At 63.9% G+C, this 20461-nt stretch overlaps 2 protein-coding genes across 9 annotated transcripts; both read left to right on the forward strand.

Moving 5' to 3' along the window:
- The first annotated feature begins 68 nt into the window (after nucleotides 1-68).
- On the forward strand, nucleotides 69-7197 carry CPNE9 (copine family member 9). Of its 3 annotated transcripts, XM_074835692.1 has the most exons (20): nucleotides 69-215; nucleotides 1726-1766; nucleotides 1915-1961; nucleotides 2234-2337; nucleotides 2548-2587; nucleotides 3226-3302; nucleotides 3520-3583; nucleotides 3689-3792; nucleotides 3874-3978; nucleotides 4343-4384; nucleotides 4499-4574; nucleotides 4648-4701; nucleotides 4820-4881; nucleotides 5141-5187; nucleotides 5288-5469; nucleotides 5637-5764; nucleotides 5878-5980; nucleotides 6058-6115; nucleotides 6262-6335; nucleotides 6450-7197. In XM_074835692.1, the coding sequence occupies exons 1-20, from the start codon at nucleotides 139-141 to the stop codon at nucleotides 6600-6602; spliced, it is 1638 nt and encodes a 545-aa protein (XP_074691793.1). In that variant the 5' UTR covers nucleotides 69-138; the 3' UTR covers nucleotides 6603-7197. The 3 variants fall into 3 exon arrangements, with proteins under 3 accessions (XP_074691793.1, XP_074691795.1, XP_074691794.1); XM_074835694.1 differs by lacking the exons at nucleotides 69-215; nucleotides 1726-1766; nucleotides 1915-1961; nucleotides 2234-2337 and having other exon boundaries at nucleotides 2449-2760; nucleotides 3495-3583; XM_074835693.1 differs by lacking the exons at nucleotides 69-215; nucleotides 1726-1766; nucleotides 1915-1961; nucleotides 2234-2337 and having other exon boundaries at nucleotides 2449-2760.
- A 464-nt stretch (nucleotides 7198-7661) lies between these two features.
- Nucleotides 7662-20412, forward strand: BRPF1 (bromodomain and PHD finger containing 1). 6 transcript variants are annotated; one of them, XM_074835681.1, is made up of 13 exons: nucleotides 7662-8387; nucleotides 9576-10535; nucleotides 12919-13075; nucleotides 14191-14322; nucleotides 14653-14799; nucleotides 15646-15958; nucleotides 16836-17147; nucleotides 18107-18394; nucleotides 18489-18636; nucleotides 19117-19253; nucleotides 19340-19458; nucleotides 19584-19738; nucleotides 19805-20412. In XM_074835681.1, the coding sequence occupies exons 1-13, from the start codon at nucleotides 7792-7794 to the stop codon at nucleotides 20007-20009; spliced, it is 3669 nt and encodes a 1222-aa protein (XP_074691782.1). In that variant the 5' UTR covers nucleotides 7662-7791; the 3' UTR covers nucleotides 20010-20412. The 6 variants fall into 6 exon arrangements, with proteins under 6 accessions (XP_074691782.1, XP_074691781.1, XP_074691784.1 ...); XM_074835680.1 differs by having other exon boundaries at nucleotides 7664-8387; nucleotides 16833-17147; XM_074835683.1 differs by having other exon boundaries at nucleotides 7667-8387; nucleotides 19826-20412.
- Nucleotides 20413-20461: the final 49 nt, after the last annotated feature.

Genomic DNA, 20461 nt, shown 5'->3' on the forward strand with positions numbered 1-20461 from the left:
CCCGGGGCGGTGCTGCCGGCGGGGCCGGGGCCGCCGTGCCCGTGCCCGTGCCGTGCCGTGCCGTGCCCGCCCCCGGGCGCGCCCGCCTCGGCGGCGCGGGAGGAGGCGGCGCGGAGCAGCGGCGGTGCCCGGGCGGGGATGGCGTCTCCGGGAGCGTTGGAACCGGCGGCCGGCAACGTGCCGGGCACCAAGGTGGAACTCACCGTGTCCTGCCGGTGAGCCGGGAGAGATGGGGCGGGGGCCGGCGCACGGACACGGGTGGGTGCGAAACGCGCGGGGATGAGCTGCGGGGTGCCCGTGTCCCGCAGCATCCCGCTGCCCGACGGGCAGCCCCGGGGCGGGGTGGGCTGCGGGTCCCCCTCTCTTCGCCCCCCCCCCCCCACCCCCCCCTCCCCGGTACCGCTCGGTGCCACGGCGTGTGCCCAACGCCCCCCTCTGCTCTCCTGTCACCCGTGGGGTCCCGGGGGATGCTGGCACCGGGCACGGCTGCCCTTCCCCAGGGCTGGGGTGCGGGACGGCCTCACTCGGGGCGATGCTGGCGGGGCGTGGGGTGCCGGGGCTGGCTGCAGGCAGGCTGCCCGGCTCCGTGAGCCCCGTGGGAGGCGGCAGGGCCAGGTGTGGGTCAGATTGGGCTGGGAGTGGGGTCAGTGTCGGCCCGTGACGGGACGGGGGCTGTGGGAGAGGTGCCGCTCGGTGCCTCTGGCTACTGGCGAGGTCCGCGGGGCAAGTAGAGGCTGCTGAACCTGTCTGTCGTCGGCTAAATATAGCCCGGCAGAGGCACCGCTGCCCTCGCTGCCCGCGGCCGGGGGGTCCTGCCCGCAGGGACCGGCACCACCGGCCTCCCGGGCGGCCACATCCCCGCGCCCGGGGGTCAGGGCAGGCCTGCAGCTCTCCCCACGGAGCCCCCTCCCCGGGTGGGCAGCTCTGGCCCACCCCTGAGCCCTGCAAATTCCAGTCTGGGCCAGGGGCTGCCGTGCCCCCTCCCTGCCAGCCCCTCTGGGCAGCGGGCAGAGGGGCTGCGGGGCCTGGCAGCTCCGGGGTTCGCTCCCGGAGACAGCCCAGGGCAGGGGCAGGCTCCGGTTTTGCAGCCCCCCACGGGCTCAGTCCCGTCCAGGGCTGCTGGGGAGCTCGAGGGGGCGGGGGGGGTGTGTGTGTGTCTCCCCGATGTGCTCTGGGGTCGGGGGAGCTGGCTGAACCCCGCAATCCCCAGCCATGCCCCAGCCCACCCTGTGCGACCACCCCGGGGGTGCAGGAAGGATCCCAGCAGAACCGGTCGCAGCTCCCGGTACTTTCCGGTGTCACACCGCGCAAAGGACAAGGATCAATCGCTGTGGCGGGGGCGCGGAGCTGGTCCCCACCGCCTGCCCAGCCCCTGCTCCAAGTGTCTCCTTTCTTCTCACTTCTGCGCCCCGCCATTAGCCGCGCTCCCGCAGCCGGGGTGCGGCGGGCACTCCGTCGGTGCCGGCGGCACAGGGGAAGGTTTCATCCTCTAAATGGGTTCCCTGTCATGTTCAATCATCGTCAAGCGCTGGAGATGCTGCTCCCTGCTCGCCCCGCTGTCCTGCCGAACCTTTCGGTGGGAGCCAGCGTGGCTCCTCAGGGTGCTGGGGCTCTCGGCCTTCTGATCATGAGATCGGGGCAGGGTGGGGGGGGGACACGGGGACCCGCTGCGGGGCTGGGTGGGGTGGCACCCAGGGTGGCTCACACCTGGCTCTGTCCCCTCAGGAACCTGCTGGACATGGACACCTTCTCCAAGTCTGACCCAGGTGGGTGGCAGGGCCGGGCAGGGGGCACAGCATGGCACAGCATGGCATGGCATGGCACGGCACGGCACGGTACAGCACGGCACGGCACGGTACGGCACGGTATGGCATGGTATGGCACGACAGCCCAGCTCTGCTCCTCTCTCCACAGTGGTGGTCCTCTTCGTGCAGGGCTCAGGCAGCAGCGAGTGGAAGGAGGTGAGCGTGGCCCCTCACGCCGGGTCCCTGGGGAGGCTCCCAGCCCCGTGCCAGGGATGCTGCCACCCCCAGTACCCCCCCCACTCCTGGCTAATCCCTGGCTGGGTTAAACAAGCCCATATGGCCACCCATGTCCACACTAATGATCTCTGAGTCCACACTAATGAAATGGCCCCGCCAGCAGCACTAATCCCCCACCAGGATTAGTGCCGGGGCAGCTGTGATGGGGAGGGGTCTGGGGAGGGGGCCCACCTTCACCCCTCTCCCCGCAGTTCGGGCGCACCGAGGTGATCGACAACACCCTGAACCCCGACTTTGTCCGCAAGTTCGTCCTCGACTACTATTTCGAGGAGAAGCAAAACCTCCGCTTTGACGTGTGAGTAGGGCAACCAGGGAAGGGCTCAGCCCCACTCGGGGTGGACCAAAGCATCGAGTTGGTAATAAATAACGGTAATAAATAAGGATAATAAATAATGATAATAAATAAGGATACAGCAGCAAAAAGCCTGGATGGGTGGGAAAGCGGGGCTGCGTGCCAGGACACCCCCACGGGCGCCGGCTCAGGGCTCTGCTCTCCCACCACCAGCTACAACGTGGACTCCAAGAGCTGCTCCATTTTAAAGCAGGTGAGTGCAGCCCGTGCCAGGGGAGCGCGTGGTGACGCCCCGGTGTGATGCTGCAGTGGGGCACCCCGAGGCTGTGCCCCATGTGGGTGCTGTTGGGGAGGGGGGGACAGGTGCCCCTCGGAGGGCTCTAACCCGCTCTCCATCTCTCCGTGCCCCGTGGGGACTGGCAGAAGGTAGGTGCCTGCCATGCACCAGCCCCTGCTCTGCCCTGGGACCCCGGCCCCTCGTGGGGGTGCCTGGTGGGGCAGGGTGCAGGATGGGGCCAGGACACACCGTGGGGGTGGCTTTGGGGGTGCAGGATGGGTGTAAGGTGGCTTGAGGGGTGCAGGATGGGTTCAGGGCATGTGGGACGGCTCTGGAGGGATGGGTCCAGGGCATGTGGGGTGGTTCTGGGGGCACAGGATGAGTCTAGGGCACGTGGAGTGGGCACCTGGGGTGATCTTGGGGGTGCAGGATGGGTCCTGGGCTGGTGGCTGGCTCTTAGGGCATAGGGTGGGCTCAGGACACTTGGGGTGGCCCTGAGGCAAGGTGGCAGCAGGTCCTCTGGGTGCAACTGGGAGAGTGAGGGGTGGGTGTGAGTAGTGGGGGGGCTGTGTCAGGAGCTCCTAGGGCCTCACGGCGCTGTGCTCGGGGCGCAGGACTTCCTGGGTCAGGCGTTCGTGGCGCTGGGGGAGGTGATCGGGTCCCAGCGGGGCCGCCTGGAGAGAGCCCTCACGTGAGTCATGCCCCATGGCGGGGTGAGGTGGGGTGGGGGATCCCACACCGTGTCCCCAGCCACCACCTGCCCCATGGGAGCCCTCCCTGCATGTCCCTGGCTGGGGACACCAGCCATGCTGCCGAGTGCCAGCCATGGGACATGAGCCCCAACTCCACCTCCTGTCCCCGTCCCATCCTCCTTGTCCCCAAGCTGACCCAGCACCTCTGGTCTCAAGGGGGGTCCCAGGAAAGCGGTGTGGGACCATCCTGCTGCTGGCCGAGGAGCTGAGCAACTGCCGGGTGAGTGCTAATGTCCCAGCAGCAGCGAGGTGGGAGCTGCATGGCCCCATGCACACCACGGGTGGGTGCAAGGAGGCAGCCGGCAGTGACGGTCCCCATCCCCAGGACATCGTCACGATGCAGCTGTGTGCCAACAAGCTGGACAAAAAGGACTTCTTTGGAAAATCCGACCCTTTCCTCGTCTTCTACCGCAGCAACGAGGACGGCACGTGAGCGCAGGGGGCCCGGTGGGGCGGGCAGGGGGCCGGCCTCACCGTACGGCGCGCCCCGACCCTGCCCTGTCCCCGCAGCTTCACCATCTGCCATAAGACGGAGGTGGTGAAGAACACGCTCAACCCGGTGTGGCAGCCCTTCACCATCCCCGTGCGCGCCCTCTGCAACGGCGACTACGACCGGTACGGGGACGGGGGCAGCCGTGGGGCCAGAGCAGGGTATGAGCATCTCTTCATGGGTTTGGCCCTGCAGCAGCAGGCAGCTCAGAATTGGGTCCTTATTGGGTTTTTTTTTCCCTCTTCTGCAACCCAAATTACATAAAGGCATCCCCCCTCCTTTCCAGGGCCCCCACCGTGACCCAAATTTCCCGATTCCCTCCCGGCAGAGACGCAGGCCAGGCAGGCGGGGCGGCTCTGCCAGCAACCGGCGGGCAGGGTGCTTGCTGCGGGGTGGGCTGTGGGGCTGGGTGTCCCCAAACCAGGGGAGCTGGGGGGGGACCCTGCCAGCCAGGCTGGCAGCTCATCCTCTGCCCACCTTCGCTTTCAGGACGGTGAAGATAGACGTGTACGACTGGGACCGGGACGGGAGGTGAGGCCGTGCCCGTGGGGTGGCCGGGGACATCAGGGTGTCGCTGCTGCCGCTTCCCGGGGTGCCCCTCACCGGGGTGCCCAGCCATGCTGACCCCCCCCACTCCTCCCACAGCCACGATTTCATTGGGGAGTTTGCCACCAGCTACCGGGAGCTCTCCCGGGCGCAGAGCCAGTTTACAGTGTACGAGGTAGGGTGGGGGGGCTGGGGCGGGGGACTGGGGGGCACCCCATGCCGAGGCCGACCCACCCCTGCACCCACAGGTGCTGAACCCCAGGAAGAAATGCAAGAAGAAGAAATATGTGAACTCTGGCACCGTGAGTGGGGCTGTGGTGCTTCTGGAGCTCCTGCATGGTGGGGGGGCTGGGTCTGATCCCCCCCTGCTGTGCCTGCTGAGGCAGGGGGGGTCTGGGTCTGACCCCCCCGTGCCCACAGGTGACGCTACTCTCCTTCTCCGTTGAGTCTGAGTTCACCTTCGTTGACTACATCCGGGGCGGGTGAGTGGGGGGCCAGGTGTCCCCCAGCTCCCCGAGACCCCCCATGGGCCAGGGTCTCGGGGCGAGGACGGTGGTGACAGCACAGGTGCAGCCTGGGGGTGACAAGGGGGAGGTGGGGCTGGGGAGGGGGTGCAGGATGGTGGCCCTGGGCTGTGGGGGTGCTGGCTGGGGAAGCAGGGGGGGCCCAGGCGATGGGTCCCGGGGCGGGGAGAACACGCCACGCCGTGGGGCCGGCAGCCTCCCTCGCTCTCCCCCCAAGGACGCAGCTGAATTTCACCGTCGCCATCGACTTCACGGCCTCCAACGGTGAGTGCAGCTGGTGCAGGGGAGCGGGGGGGGGTTGTCCCCATCGCCACGGCCATGGGTCCGGCCACGGGGGTGGGTGCCGACGGGCGCTGTGCCGCAGGGATGCCGTCGCAGCCCACCTCGCTGCACTACGCGAGCCCTTACCAGCTGAGCGCCTACGCCCTGGCGCTGAAGGCGGTGGGGGAGATCATCCAGGACTATGACAGCGACAAGCTCTTCCCCGCCTACGGCTTCGGCGCCAAACTCCCACCCGACGGCAAGATCTCCCACCAGTTCCCCCTGGTGTGCCCCGGGGTGGGAACACCGGGGTGGGGGTGCCCGCAGCAGCGTGGCAGTGGAGGGAGGGTGCTTCCCCCCCGCCCTGGACGCATCCTGACCCAGCATCCCGCAGCTGGGGGGGGACACGGGGAGCCGTGGTCCCCCTCCAAGCGCCCATCCCCATCCCCCAGAACAACAACGCGGACAACCCCAGCTGTGCTGGCATCGAGGGCGTGCTGGAGTCCTACCTCCAGAGCCTGCGCACCGTCCAGCTCTACGGTCCCACCAATTTCGCCCCCATCATCAACCAGGTGGCTGGGTGAGCACCAGGGGACACTGTCCCCTTTTGCTGTCCCCAAATGCCACCGGTCCCACAGTGGGGCTGGCTGCCCAACACTGATGGGGCTGCTGGAGGGACCCTTGTCCCCATAGAGCGGCCGCCCAGGTGACCGATGGCTCGCAGTACCACGTCCTCCTCATCATCACTGACGGCGTCATCTCCGACATGCTGCAGACCAAGGAAGCCATTGTCACTGTGAGTGCACCCTCGTCACTGTGAGTTCACCCTACACCGGGTGCTGCCCCAGCTGCCACCCTGCCTCTGCTCCACAGGCTTCTGCCTTGCCCATGTCCATCATCATCGTGGGAGTGGGTCCGGCTGAGTTTGAGGGTGAGTTGGGGCTTGGGGACACCAGGGGAGGGGGACAAAAACACCGTCCCTTCCTCCGGGATGCCTCATCCCAGAGGAAGGGACGGTGTTTCCGTCCTGGGTGGCCGCCCCACCAAGGCTCAGTGACACCGGCTGTCACCCCCCAGCTATGGAGGAGCTGGATGGTGACGAGGTACGGGTGTCTTCCCGGGGACGCTACGCCGAGAGGGACATTGTACAGGTAACACCAGCATCGAGCCTGGTCCCACCACGGGCACGAGATGCTCAGCCCCTCGCTGACCCCCGCAGCCGCAGGATTGTTCCCAACCGGGCTTCAAACTTCTTTCCCTTGAAGTTTGTGCCGTTTCGGGATTACGTGGACGACTCGGGAAACCAGGTGCTGAGCATGGCCCGCCTGGCCAAGGACGTGCTGGCTGAGATCCCCGAGCAGCTGCTCTCCTACATGAAGACCCGCGACATCAAGCCTCGCCGGGCGGACCCCAAGTAGCTCTTCCGTGGGCTGTGGGGCCAGTTGGTGGGGCGAGGACACGTGGCACCTTTCTTCTGGCGGTGGCCAGGGCTTAGCCGTGGAGATGTGGCCCCTGCTGCTGCGGCTGCTGAACGGGGCTGGGACCCTCCTCTTCTGGCGGCGAGACCACGGGGCTGGACGTCCCCGGCCGGCAGCAACGCCCCGGCACAGCGGGGCTGGCTCAGACCGTGCGCGGGCAGGGCCGGTGCCTGGGTACGGGCTGCTGGGGGCAGGGTGCGTGTGTCCCCCCCTCCCCGGGAGGGCGGCCTGGCTCCTTCCCCAGGGAGGAGGCCGACCCCGGGGCTGGGTGCATGCCGGGGGTCCCAGCCCCCGCCAGAAAGTTAGGGCAGGGGCCCTCACCCCGCTCCTGCCTGCTCCCCGCTCCTGCCTGCACCCCGCTCCTGCCCGCGCCCTGCCGCCCGGCCGAGCGCCAGCTCCCCGCTCCCCCGGCTCCGGCGCCCCGGTGCTGGCCCGCCCGCCCCACAGCCTGCCCCGCCGCCGGGGGGTGCCGGGCCGGGAGGCCAGGCGGGGTCTGTACCGCATTACCGACTGTAAATAAACTGCTCCAACCGGGCCTGCTGCCGTGCTGGAACCGGGGGCACCGGGGCGGGGAGAGGGGGCCGGGGCGGGGCTCGCGGTGGGTGGTGGCGGTTCCTGTGATCCGAAGCGGCAGATTCGCCACGATCGGGGCGGCGCGACCCGGCTCCCGCCGGCCTTCCCGGGACGTCGCCGCTCCCGCCGCCCATTCCCGCTCCGCCGTCCCGCCGCCATCTCCGCGCCCCGCCGCTCCCCGCCGCTCCCCGCGCCCGGCCCGGCCGTGCCGAAAGTGCGGTTGCTAAGGGCGTCGCGGCGCTTTTACCCAGCGGCCGCCCCGCGCCAGGCGCCGCCGCAGCCGCCTCCATTGTTGCGGCCCGGCCCGGGCCCGCCGCCGCCGCCGCCGCCGCCGCCGCCGCCCATGGAGCCGCCGCCCGCGCCCGGCCGCTGAACGCGGCCCCGGGGCCGGTGAGCGCGGCCGGAGGGAGCGGAGGGAGGGGAGGGCGGTTGGGCGGCCGGGGCCCGGGGAGGTGGGCGGCGGGGCGGGGGGGGCCCGGCCTGGCCTGGCCTCGCCTCAGCGTCCCCCCCCACCCTCAGCCTCCCCCCCTCAGCCCCGCTCAGGGCGGGCGACGCCATGGGCGTAGACTTCGACGTGAAGACCTTCTGCCACAACCTGCGGGCCACCAAACCCCCCTACGAGTGCCCGGTGGGCACCTGCCGCAAGATCTACAAGAGCTACAGCGGGATCGAGTACCACCTCTACCACTATGACCACGACAACCCCCCCCCGCCCCAGCACACCCCCCTGCGCAAGCACAAGAAGAAGGGGCGCCAGGCCCGCGCCGCCAACAAGCAGTCGCCCAGCCCCTCCGAGACCTCCCAGTCGCCGGGCCGGGAGGTGATGACCTACGCCCAGGCCCAGCGCATGGTGGAGGTGGACCTGCACGGCCGCGTCCACCGCATCAGCATCTTCGATAACCTCGACGTGGTGTCCGAAGACGAGGAGGTTCCCGAGGAGGTGCCCGAAAACGGGAGCAATAAGGAGAACACGGAGACCCAGAGCGTCCCGCCCAAATCCGGCAAGCACAAGAACAAGGAGAAGCGCAAGGACTCCAACCACCATCACCACAATGCCTCGGCCGGCACCACCCCCAAGCTCCCCGAGGTGGTGTACCGGGAGCTGGAGCAGGACACCCCCGACGCCCCACCTCGCCCCACCTCTTACTACAGGTATTGTCTGTGCTCGGGGCGCGAGGAGGCTCAGAGCCAGCTCCGACTTGTACCCCGGGTCTGGAGGCGGAATCGGCCCCGCTCAGCGCAGGCGACTTGCCCCTGGCTCATGGAAATGGCCTCTGTCTGCCTCTCCCGGGTCTCGTGGAGCTGGTCGTCCCGTGGCTTCAGGCTCTCGGGGCTCTGTCTGGTGTCACACCCCGGTTTTGAGGGGTCTGTGCGCCTGCAGAGCTCTCAGTCGCTGCCTAGGTCATTGCCAGCAGTTGGATTGCGCACTCTTCCCTTGCTGGGACGGCAGGTAGAGTTATAACAAAAAACAAGTGCATCCTCCTGCCTTCCCCACTGCTCTTCAGAGGTGTTCTGGGATAGCCCTAGAGCCCCCCAGCACCGAGGTCTACCCATAAGATGTGTGTGTTTGTGGGCTTAACGTGTCTTTTCTCCCACGGTTTTTCCATGGGTGGTTTGGCGAGCGCAGTGGCCCAAAGTAATACCTCAAGCAGGGAGTTAATACTGAACCAAAGTAAGGTCTGTGCAGCCACCCTGGCTGTCTTGGTTGCCACGAGCCCTGAGAAACTGGCGCCGCGTTCCAGTGGCAGGATAACGACGTTATTTTGTGTCAGGGTGTTAGAAGAGAAACCACCCCCCGAGGTGTCTGCAGTGCCGCTCGCTGCGATGGTGGGGGGTAGTTGCCATCAGCTGCTGGAGCAGCAGCTTTGGGGTTCGAGCTCCTTCCTCTCTAAATAAAATCCTTTGTCCCACAACTGGGAGTGAAAGAGAAGAGGGCAGCAGCTGCCCTTGCCAGAATTAATGAAACGTGGTGCCTGCATGCCTGGTTGCTGTTGTGTCTTGGGCATGAGGCCGCTGTCTCCAGAGCATCTGGCACCTGCTTGGTGGCTCGTGTAGGCTCCCATCTTGCGCTGATGAGTCTCCAAGGCCCGTCCCTTGCGCGTTAGATGAGTGTTATTTTGTCAGTGTCGTGCCCAACGCGCTGTTGTGCCACTGCGCTGCTCAGGGTGCAGCAGCACCTCCCACTTCTGCACGTTTCTGCCGTGTCTCTGGGTTTTTATTTTGACTTATGGCTTGGCCGGAGTTTTAAATGTTTCCTCAGCCACGGCCTGCAGGAGTTAGGGTTCAGCAGCTCTGAGCCCCCGCCAGCTGTGCCTTCACCCTCCCGTGCTGTCCTTCCAGGTACATCGAGAAGTCGGCAGAGGAACTGGATGAGGAGGTGGAGTACGACATGGATGAGGAAGATTACATCTGGCTGGACATCATGAACGAGCGGCGGAAGACCGAAGGCGTGAGTCCCATTCCCCAGGAGATCTTTGAGTACCTGATGGACCGGCTGGAGAAGGAGTCCTACTTTGAGAGCCACAACAAGGGGGATCCAAACGCCTTGGTGGATGAGGATGCCGTCTGTTGCATCTGCAACGACGGGGAGTGTCAGAACAGCAACGTCATCCTCTTCTGCGACATGTGCAACCTGGCTGTGCACCAGGAGTGCTACGGGGTGCCCTACATCCCCGAGGGACAGTGGCTCTGCAGACGGTGCCTGCAGTCACCCTCGCGAGCCGTGGACTGTGCCCTCTGCCCAAACAAGGGGGGCGCTTTCAAGCAGACGGACGACGGGCGCTGGGCACACGTGGTCTGTGCCCTCTGGATCCCGGAGGTTTGTTTTGCCAACACTGTCTTCCTGGAGCCCATCGACAGCATCGAGCACATCCCGCCCGCGCGCTGGAAGCTGACCTGTTACATTTGCAAGCAGCGCGGCTCCGGGGCTTGCATCCAGTGTCACAAAGCCAACTGCTACACCGCCTTCCACGTCACCTGCGCCCAACAGGCCGGGCTGTACATGAAGATGGAGCCCGTCCGGGAGACAGGGGCCAACGGTACCTCCTTTAGCGTGCGCAAAACCGCCTACTGCGACATCCACACGCCGCCAGGCTCCGTGCGCAGGCTTCCCGCCCTCTCCCACAGCGAGGGGGAAGAGGAAGACGAGGAGGAGGAGGAGGAAGGGAAAGGCTGGAGCTCGGAGAAAGTCAAAAAAGCAAAGGCCAAGTCTAGGATCAAGATGAAGAAGGCGCGGAAGATCCTGGCGGAGAAACGAGCCGCAGCACCCGTGGTTTCTGTGCCCTGCATCCCCCCGCACAGGTACAACCTGCTGCTCTCCCTCGGCTGTGGAGAAATTTCTCCCTTTCTCTGTGCCTCATGTCCTGCTTTCCACATGGGTGTTATCTTCTCCCTCTCCTTAGTACCTTTTTCCCAGGTACTTTTTGCTTTGTTCTTGCAGAGGGCTGTTGGTGGTTTCCTCTGGGAGTCCTGCAGAGAGGCAGGGCGATGCGCTGCCCCGCAGAGGTGTCTGGGCCCTCGACGGGGCAGGAAATAGCTGCTGTTAGTTTAATGACAGAGAACGAACTTGGCCGGATGCGTCAGGAAGCAGCTGGGGGTTCCCAGCGCTCCTTTCCTGTTGTGCTGACCTCAGGCACTGGAGTAAACTGGGGAGGGAGGAGGGGGCTGCTCTCCTTTCTGCTGAGGTTTGTTTTCTCCTGGGGTTGTGCTGGGGAGAAGAGGGAAGTGTGGGAGCAATTCAGGCCTGGGAAACGGGCTAACCCCGGGGGTTGTTTTGGCTCTGGAGCAGAGAGATCTCATACTGGGACCCCTGTGCCCTGCTGAGCACAGCTCATCCATCCCAGCAACTGCTTACCCCTTGCTGGGGTTTCCTGGGTGTTCCGTGCCTGTTGCAGGCAGCAGCTCGGCCTCGGTGCTGCCTGTCCAAGCAGGGCCAGGCGGCAGCAGGGCGCAGAAACCTCTGCACAGTCCTGGAGAGGAGCAGGACTCCTGCCTGCCGAGGGGCACGACTGTCACGACTGTTGTGAGGTTGGCTTCACAGCACGAGGGCAGCGCAGGTGCTGCCGGGAAGGTACTTGAGACCTTGCCAGGGGTCGTATTTCTGTCACATCCCGACCCCGAGGGCTCACGGGAAGGCACAAACACCCGGTAGTTACCAGTGTGACCGCCGTGCGTCTTGCTACGGCCTGATCATTGGGCTGGCGTGCAAATCCCGAAACTAGAGTGTCTAAGAGCCTTGCGAGAATTTGTTAGTACAGTTTAGAACCGGGTGTCCTTGTCAGTGTGCAAAAGCAGGTAGAAGCGTAGGATGGTTTTGGATCTTGGCATCGTGCAGTTGAAGCGCAGATTGGGCACGGAAGCGTTTGCATTTGCGGTCGTGAACCACCACCCCTGAGCTGCTGAGCTCTCCTCCTCCTCCCCGCGGCGGGAGCTGTGCCGGGGGCATGACCCTGTGATGCCCCGCGGCCCATCGAGCAGGGCTGTGACAGCGCAGGGATGTGGGACCGCTGCTTCCCTGCGGGCCCTCGAGACCATCTCCTGTGCGGTCGGAGGGGAGCACGCAGAAGCCACGGGCTTTGCTCTCTGGGCAGCGTTCTGGTGACTTGTGGAGGCAGGTCTCTGCTACAAAGCTACTGGCTTCTTGCCACTGTCTGTTTGTGTCCTAACCTTATGTTTTTGCTCACTCGGGCCTCGCTCTATAGCCAGAGCCTCTTTTCTTACGTGTGGACGCGTTGGCAGGCGGTTTGCAGGCTCTTGCTGCTATCATTGCGCTCGTAGCAAAACCCACACTGAGCTAGAAGCTGTTAACCTCTCCCCAGGCCTTCCTGTTGGGATTAATTATTCTTCAAGGACCATTGCCAGAATGCCAAATGTCTTCCTGTGGGAGCTGTGCTTGGCCGGCGATGGCACATGAGGCTGCTCTCTCCAGCTTCTTCAGCTGAGGCTGATGTAGGTCGGGTCATCCCCCGCCAAGAGCTGTCCCTGTGAGACGTGGAGACGCTGGGGGTTTGTCCCTTTGGCTCTGCACTAGCAGGGCGTCTCCGTCTGGCTTTGCTGAATGAGGCTGTCCCAGCCCCTCCAGGTTTTCTGCTGTTGTAGAGAGTAGGAAAATCCCTTTTGTGGTGTTTTGGGCTGTTTAGGGTAGTCCTTCATTAGCTCGGATGGGATCTCGTGTTGTGCTGTTCCCTCCTCATGCTTTGCCAGGTTTAGTCAAGTTACGGGCTCCCTGGGGCTTGAGATTGGTAACATTTAATCACCACGAGTGACCCTCAGCTGGGTAAATAGTGGCTTTGGGATAGCAGCACCATAACGCTCGCAGTCTCGGGGACTGTGGGAGCTGTTAAAGGTCCAGCCCCCAATGCGGCTGTGTCGTACCCCGACCTGGCGCAGCCTGCTCCAGGCTTTTGCCCAGAGGTTGGCAGGAGATAGAAAGGAAAAGTCTGTTTTGGAGAGGCAAGGCTGGATGTTTCCTGGTGTCCTCTGTTGCGGCTGACTCAGAGGGGTGGCTGCCCTGCATGACTTGGTGTCACAGAAATTCCTGCCACGGGAAAGGGTGCTCTCTGCTCGAGGAGCTTCTCGGCTGCTCTTGGGTGGCCTTGCTGCTACGTTCCCCCAGCCAGGGCTTCTCCTGCAGCAGCCAGGCTTGCCTTGTTGATGGGGTCTGTGGTTCCTCTCCCTTCTTCAGGCTCAGTAAGATTACAAACCGTTTAACAATCCAGAGGAAGAGCCAGTTCATGCAGAGGCTGCACAGCTACTGGACTCTGAAGAGACAGTCCCGCAACGGTGTCCCTCTGCTCCGCCGCCTTCAGACACACTTGCAGTCACAAAGAAACTGCGACCAGGTAAGGGCTGCTCGTTGGGGTGCCGTGGGGGTGCGCGCGCGTGCTTCCTGCGCCTTCGGAGCTGTGGGCTCAAAAACCTTTGCTGCATGCGGTGCCTGCGGGTGCAGAAACGGGGCCGGGGGTACGAGCTCCCAAATGAGGAAAAGGGCAGTCCCAGCTGCTTTTGCTGCTTCACCTTCTCCTCCGCTCTCGGCGTTCAGAGATTTGCCAGGCAGCGACGCCGCTGGCAGCCTGCCACGGGAAGGGAATCCTGCCCTCTCACGCTGCCGCGTAGAAGTTAGCTCCTTCCTCATGCCCGCGTTTAGCCGGCGGCGATGGCAAACCTGTCAGAAATGGCTCTAGTCTGAGGCTGCTGTGTCAGCAAGTGTCAAGAGAGATGGCTGGAGATCTCCAGAAACAGTCTGGGAGGAACCAAGGCCTCACTTCCAGTTTCTGAAACCACTCCAGGAGCGCTCCCTGTGGGTGCTGCTTCCAGCCCACTGTCTGCCTCAGCCCTTAGCGCTTCACAGATGTGAAGTCTTTGGTGCCAGAGAGGAAGATTTTTTTTCTTCTGGCTCCCCGTCTGAGCTCTAAATCTTTCTTTCTAAGCCCTTTGAAGGCCGTGACTGGGCAGGAATTTCTCCTGCCTTTGCCCCCTCTCATTTTTATTTTATGGAGAAGGGCTGAGACTGCTTCTGCTCATCGTTGGCTGTGGCAGAATAAAAGTTGGCATTTTTTGGTGCTCCAGAAATAAAAGCAACCAGAGCCGTGTTCCCTTTTTGTGCTGTTGCCAGAGCTCTGAGCAGCAGCACAGACCCTGGTATTGTTGTTCTGTGCTCCTGAGCAGCTGCAGGCAGTCAAGTCGTGTCAGGAAGAGTATTTCCAGAGGCTTGGGATGTTCACGTCCTGGCATCTTAAGGACTTGGTGGCCAAGGAGCAGGTATTCAGCTCTGCCCCAAGGTCGGAGTGTTTCTGAGTCACCCACCTAGGTTACAAGAAGGGAACCGGGACCTTCATTGAACCGGCGGGTCAGGCATGCCAGTTCTCTTTGCCAGGGAAGAGCCCCAGCACACTGTCAGGAAGGTGGAGATGGGAACACATCTCCTATCAGCTCATGGTCTCTGATGTTCCCGCAGAGAGACACTGAGGATAAGAACTGGGCCCTGAAGGAGCAGCTGAAGTCATGGCAGCGCCTCCGCCATGACCTAGAGCGTGCACGCTTGCTGGTGGAGCTCATACGCAAGCGGGAGAAGCTCAAGAGAGAGACGGTAACGATTGTTTGCCCCTCCTTGGGGTGCTGCTGGGGTGGGCATGAGCATGGGCTCTTGAGAGTGCTGTAGGGTGTGCGCAGGGATCGCGCTGCGCCCGGCCCCGGCGGCTCTGAGCGAAGGTGGCTGCTCCGCAAGGCTGAGGTGGGACGCGCAGGTGCTGGAGTCGGTGTGTTAAACCTCTGCGCCCCAGAGACGGGGCTGAGGTGCAGTCCCTACCCCTGGCACGAGGAGAGGAGTCCTGCAGGACTGCGCCACTGCTTCCCGGGGACTCCCCACCGCTTGGCCACCGGGCAGGGGGCTCAGCCCCGCTCTGTTCCTCTGTTTCAGATCAAAGTGCAGCAGGTGGCACTGGAAATGCAGCTGACGCCCTTCCTCATCCTCCTCCGCAAGACCCTTGAGCAGCTGCAGGAGAAAGACACGGGCAACATCTTCAGCGAGCCGGTCCCTCTGTCTGAGGTAACAGAAATCTACGAAGTAAGAACCCCCTCCCCCAGATTTCTTCTTCACTCAAACCTGTCCCTTGCTCATGCCAAGGGCTGCCCAGGGCACGCTCTGGTCCGGAAGCTTCCCCGGGCAGCCTGGTGCTGGCTCACGCATCCCGGCAGCGATGCCCCTCCTGGGCGAGCCGAATGCCGGGAGCACAGCACCCGCCTCTTCCTCTGCGCGCGTTGCTGGCGACCGCTCAGTGTCTGTGGGCAGCTGGGGGGATTCCTGCTGGGAAAGGCAGAATGCTGGCCCTTGGCAGGCCGCACGCTCTTACCTGTCCCCTCACGAAGGCCTCTGCGAGGTGACACAGTGCAGAAACGGGTTTGACCCCCAAGTTGTCACTGAGGGGGGCAAGAGAAATGATTTCCTGAGGTCGGCAGGGAGGTGTGTCGGAAGAGATGCGCAGGAAGGTTTTATGAGCCCACCTGCAGCCGTTGCTGCTGCCTGGACGGTTCTGTTTTCCTTGTGTGCACTCGCCCTCACCCTCGGGGGCTGCGCTCGCGGCTTCCTTCCGCCCCGGGGAACGCCGTGGTAGCGTACCAGATCCCAGCTGCCCGCAGACAGGAGGAGAGGACGGGATGCTGGCGTGTGCGCTGGAGCCGTAAAAACGCTTCAGAGCGCGTAACTGCTCTGACAGGTTGAGCACAGCACATGGGCTCCCGAGTCCGGAGGCGTTACTGTTCCTCAAGCTGCAAAAGCAGACGGCGTTCCCCGATGTGCATTTGGGCAGAACACAGGGAGCGATACCTGATTCCTCTAATGACTGTTTTCTTGGAACAGGTAATGCTAACTAATGGCTCCTGGGCTCTTAGCTCTCGTTCTTTCCTCATGCAGGTCCCGGACTACCTGGATCACATCAAGAAGCCGATGGATTTTCAGACAATGAAACAAAACCTAGAAGCCTATCGCTATCTGAATTTCGACGACTTTGAGGAGGATTTCAACCTAATTATCAACAACTGTTTGAAATACAATGCCAAAGACACAATCTTCTACCGGGCAGCCATCCGTCTGCGGGAGCAGGGAGGCGCAGTTCTCCGGCAGGCTCGCCGGCAGGCAGAGAAGATGGGCATTGACTTTGAGACGGGCATGCACTTCCCTCACTGTGTAACGGTGGAAGAGGCTCAGGTCCAGGACATCGAGGACGGTGGGTACTCATCCCCTGGCCTGGGGTAAAGCCCAGGCAGAGTCAGGGCACCTGGGGGTCTGAGCTGTCTCTCACGGGAGGTTCAGTCAGACGCCTGGGCTGTGTGTCCCCGCTCCCTGCAGACACGGGGGCTTTGCTATCGGCCTCATAAAGTTGGTTCTAGGCAGCGGCTTGTCTGCGTGTCCTGCCAGTCCCTTGGTCCTTCGTCCTCCTCTTGGTCAGAGCAGCTGCCTGGGATGTGGCCTCCCGGCCAGCATCGGGGGTGCTGTCACTCGCCCCGTGCCCCAGCCCTGGCTGTGAGCTGCTGAGGCTCCTGCTGTGCTGCCCGGCTGGAAGGACTGACTCCCCCCTGGCCAGAGCTGTGTGCTCCCCCCAGTCTCCCCAGCTGTGGGCTTTGCTGGCTGCCACACGGCTCCCGATACCCCTCAGCCAAATCTCACTGGTTGTGGTTCTGCTTATCTCTGAGCGCCAGGAACAGCTTGTCAAAGAAGGGTCCTCTTAGGGTCCCCCTCTCCCTGCTCCAGCATGGGACAGGCTCAGACAGGGGAACTCCCCTGCGCTGTAATGCTTCAGGATCCCCTTTGACTCTTGTTTTTCCTGTTACAACCCCCTTCCTTTTTCCTGCTGCATCCTTGCCTTGGCTGATGGGAGCCCCGGTATCCTCCAAGCTGCTGATCAGCCTGCTTTCCCCAGCAGTCCCAGCTGGCTTGCTTCACACAGGGCTCCTTCTCTAGGTCTGTTAGGGTAACTTCCCATGTTCAGAGGTGTTTGGTACCCCAGCAGGGAACCTGGATTGCCCCCCTGCCCTTTCAAGTAGAGGAGCTCCAAAGAGTTCCCAATTTCTTTCATCCATCTGCTCCTCTTTGTTCCCCAGAAGATGTGCGGCTGCTGCTCTCGGAGAATCAGAAGCACCTCCCCTTAGAGGAGCAGCTAAAGATCCTGCTGGAGCGGCTGGATGAGGTCAACGCTGGCAAACAGAGCATAGGACGGTCCCGCCGGGCCAAGATGATCAAGAAGGAGATCACGGTCCTACGGCGGAAACTCGCTCACCCGCGGGACCTGGGCCGAGACGGACTGGAGCGGCACGGCTCCTCTGCCCGGGGAGTCCTGCAGTCACACAACCCCTGCGAGAAGGACCTGCAGACCGACAGCGCTGCGGAAGAGAGCAGCAGCCAGGAGACTGGCAAAGGTACCGGTTCCCCCCTGAATACTACCAGTTTTGGGGAGTGGTGGAGGAACCGCCTTTGGACAGGCGTGGGCAGCCAAGCCGAGGGGGTTGGCAGCTGAGGGAGGCCACCTCCTGCGTCTGGAACAGCCTCAGCTGCAGCCTGGTGTGCGTTTGCCTCTGGGGAGGGTCGGCAGGTCGCCAGTGTGGGGTCAGTGTTCACCCGGTGAGCTCACCTCCCCTGTGGCCCAGGAACTGGATGTTGTTCCAGAGACTGTGAGCCCCAGCTGCGTGATGTGGGGCATGAGATGGATGTTTCCTCCTGCCAGGCCCTGCCATGCTGCCTGGTTTCTCTAGGGGTGTTTACAGAGCAGGCTGCCTTCAGCATCCCTTCCTGCTGGGGGACATGGGAGGGGGCTCCAAACACCCTCCCGGGGCTGGGAGCCAACAGTGGGCCAGCCACCAGCTCCCTGGCCTGGCCAGGGATGCTGAGCTGGGCTCTGTGGGGGGAGCACAGCAAAAGCTCCAGGCAGAGCTGCCAGGGGGTCACTGGGGGTTTGCCACCTCTGCATCCCAGTCCTGCCCTCCCTAAGCACCGGGAAAAGCAGCTCCTCCACGAGCAGGGAGCATTTTTGGGCCTTTGTCTTTCAAGGGTGCAGTGGAGCTTCCTCAGCTGCTGCGTCTTGTGGGAAAGGTTTATTCCTGCTGACTTCCTATTCTTGACTACTGTTCCTGTGAGGTTGCTGCCTGGGAGAAAAGAGGGCATCCCTGGCTGGTGGGGTGTTCTTTGATGTCCCCATCTAGTTTATACTGTCAGCAGACTGGATAATTTGACCCTGAGGGCGCAGGCATGGCAAAGCTCGGGATGGAGAATCTTCTGAGAGAACGTTCCCGAGAAATGAAGCTGTTCCTTGATGCCGCTGCCACGTGGTCCCTGCCAGGTCCCATGGGCTGCAGCTGACACCTTCTCCTCCCTCTTCCAGGTCTGGGTCCTAATTCTTCTTCCACCCCAGCACACGAAGTTGGCAGGAGGACCTCAGTGCTCTTCTCCAAGAAGAACCCTAAAACGGCAGGCCCTCCAAAACGTCCGGGACGCCCCCCGAAGAATCGAGACAGCCAGATCGCTCCCGGGCACGGGAACAGCCCCATCGGGCCCCCGCAGCTCCCGATAATGGGGTCCTCCCAGCGGCAGAGGAAACGGGGGCGAAGCCCACGCCCCAGCTCCAGCTCGGACAGCGACAGCGATAAGTCCACTGAAGACGCTCCCATGGGTGCGTGCGGCAGCTGCCCCCACGCAGCCGGAGCCAGGAATGCGTGGCAGGGTCCCGCACGCTCCTAACGCTCTTCTGGGGGGGTGTTTTGCAGACCTGCCAGCCAACGGTTTCAGCAGCGGGAACCAGCCGGTGAAGAAGAGTTTCCTGGTGTATCGCAATGACTGCAATCTTCCCCGGAGCAGCTCTGACTCGGAGTCCAGCAGCAGCAGCAGCAGCAGCGCTGCCTCAGACCGTACCAGGTACCGGCTCCGGTGAGGGCGGGGCTGCCCAGGCTGGCAGCAGGCGGCTCTCGGCCTCGAGTTACTGGACGAGGAGCCTGTTTGGTGGTATCTGTCTCATTCACCCTCCCGCAGCCCGGCTGCTAAACCCTAAAAAGCTGCAGGTTTTGTGCCTTTTTGTAATGTAAAGCCTAAAGGTGTGAGTGTGCAGCAAAGGGCTAGCAGGGAGCATGAACCAGGGAGTTCTCCCTCGGCGCAGCGGCACTGGCCCTTCCAGCAGGTTCCTGCCTGCGCCTCTAATTCGGGTCAGTGCTCGTCTTCTGGGTCCTCCCGGGAGAAATAGGGCGAGGGTCCAGCCAGCACCATCCCACCTTTCTTCCTGGTACCCCTGCCACGTCCTTCCCAGTGCCGAGGCCGGTGGTTGGAGCCCGTGAGCCCAGAAAGCGGTTTCTGGAAGCTCAACGTGGCTCCTACCACCAGCTCTGCTCCTTCTCTCGGCAGCACGACGCCCTCCAAGCAGGGCCGAGGGAAACCCTCCTTCTCCCGAGTGAACTTCCCAGAGGACAGCAGCGAGGACACGTCGGGGACGGAGAACGAGTCCTACTCCGTGGGCACGGGGCGAGGCGTGGGCCACGGCAGTAAGTACTGCGGTGGCCGGGGAGTCCCCTCGGGGAGAAGAAAGATGGGGTGGGACAGGCAGCTGACTGTCCCCCTCCCCTCACAGTGGTGCGCAAGGGCATGGGACGCGGCGCGGGGTGGCTGTCCGAGGACGAGGACTCCTCCCTGGATGCCCTGGACCTGGTGTGGGCCAAGTGCCGGGGGTACCCCTCCTACCCAGCGCTGGTGAGTACCGCCGGCCACGCACCCCCCAAACCCCCCCCCCGTTCCCCCCCCCACCCCGCCCGCCCGCAGAGCGGCGCTTGGGGTCCCCGCTCCCCTTCTCAGCCCCCTCCCCGCTCTTTCGGCAGATCATCGACCCCAAGATGCCGCGGGAAGGCATGTTCCACCACGGTGTCCCCATCCCCGTGCCCCCCCTCGAGGTGCTGAAGCTGGGGGAGCAGATGACTCAGGAAGCACGCGAGCACCTCTACCTTGTCCTCTTCTTCGACAACAAGCGCACTTGGTAAGGCCGGGGCGCCTTTTGGGGGGGAGGCGTGTATCCGGAGACGATTTGTAACCCTCAAACGAGGTGGCCCCCTGCTCCCCGCAGGCAGTGGTTGCCCCGGACGAAGCTGGTGCCGCTGGGGGTGAACCAGGACCTGGACAAGGAGAAGATGCTGGAAGGCCGCAAGTCCAACATCCGCAAGTCGGTGCAGATCGCCTACCACCGCGCCATGCAGCACCGCAACAAGGTGCAGGGCGAGCAGAGCAGCGACTCCAGCGAGAGCGACTGAACCGGCCCCCCGCCCCCTCCCCTCTGCCCCCCGCGCCCGCCCGCCCGCCCCCCCCTCCCCGCCGTTATCTCAGGGCAAACGGGGCTCGGGGAAACACCCGCCCCCCCCCCCCCCCCCCCGGTGCAGCTGGTCTGCACCCACCGGGGGACGGGGGGACCGGGAGGAGGGCTCCCCCCTCGCTCCCTCTCACATTCCCGGTGCCCGCTCCCCCCACCCCGCCCGCCCGCCCGCGGGTCCCCGGGACGTTGTTGTGGCCGCCGCTGCCGTGCCCCGGGGCCGTCCCCTCCTCCGGCCCCGCCGTGCTGCCCCCCCACCCCCGGCCGGCCCCGCGCTCGGACGTTGTTTGTATTTATTTTGAAGGAAGAAAAATCTATTGATTCTTAGAAAATAAACCTCCGCTGCGGAGCCGCGGCCGCTGCGGGCGCGGGGCGGGAACGGGGCGGACACGTGCG

Source organism: Strix aluco, chromosome 11, assembly GCF_031877795.1.
Source record: "Strix aluco isolate bStrAlu1 chromosome 11, bStrAlu1.hap1, whole genome shotgun sequence".
NCBI classification, from domain to species: domain Eukaryota; kingdom Metazoa; phylum Chordata; class Aves; order Strigiformes; family Strigidae; genus Strix; species Strix aluco.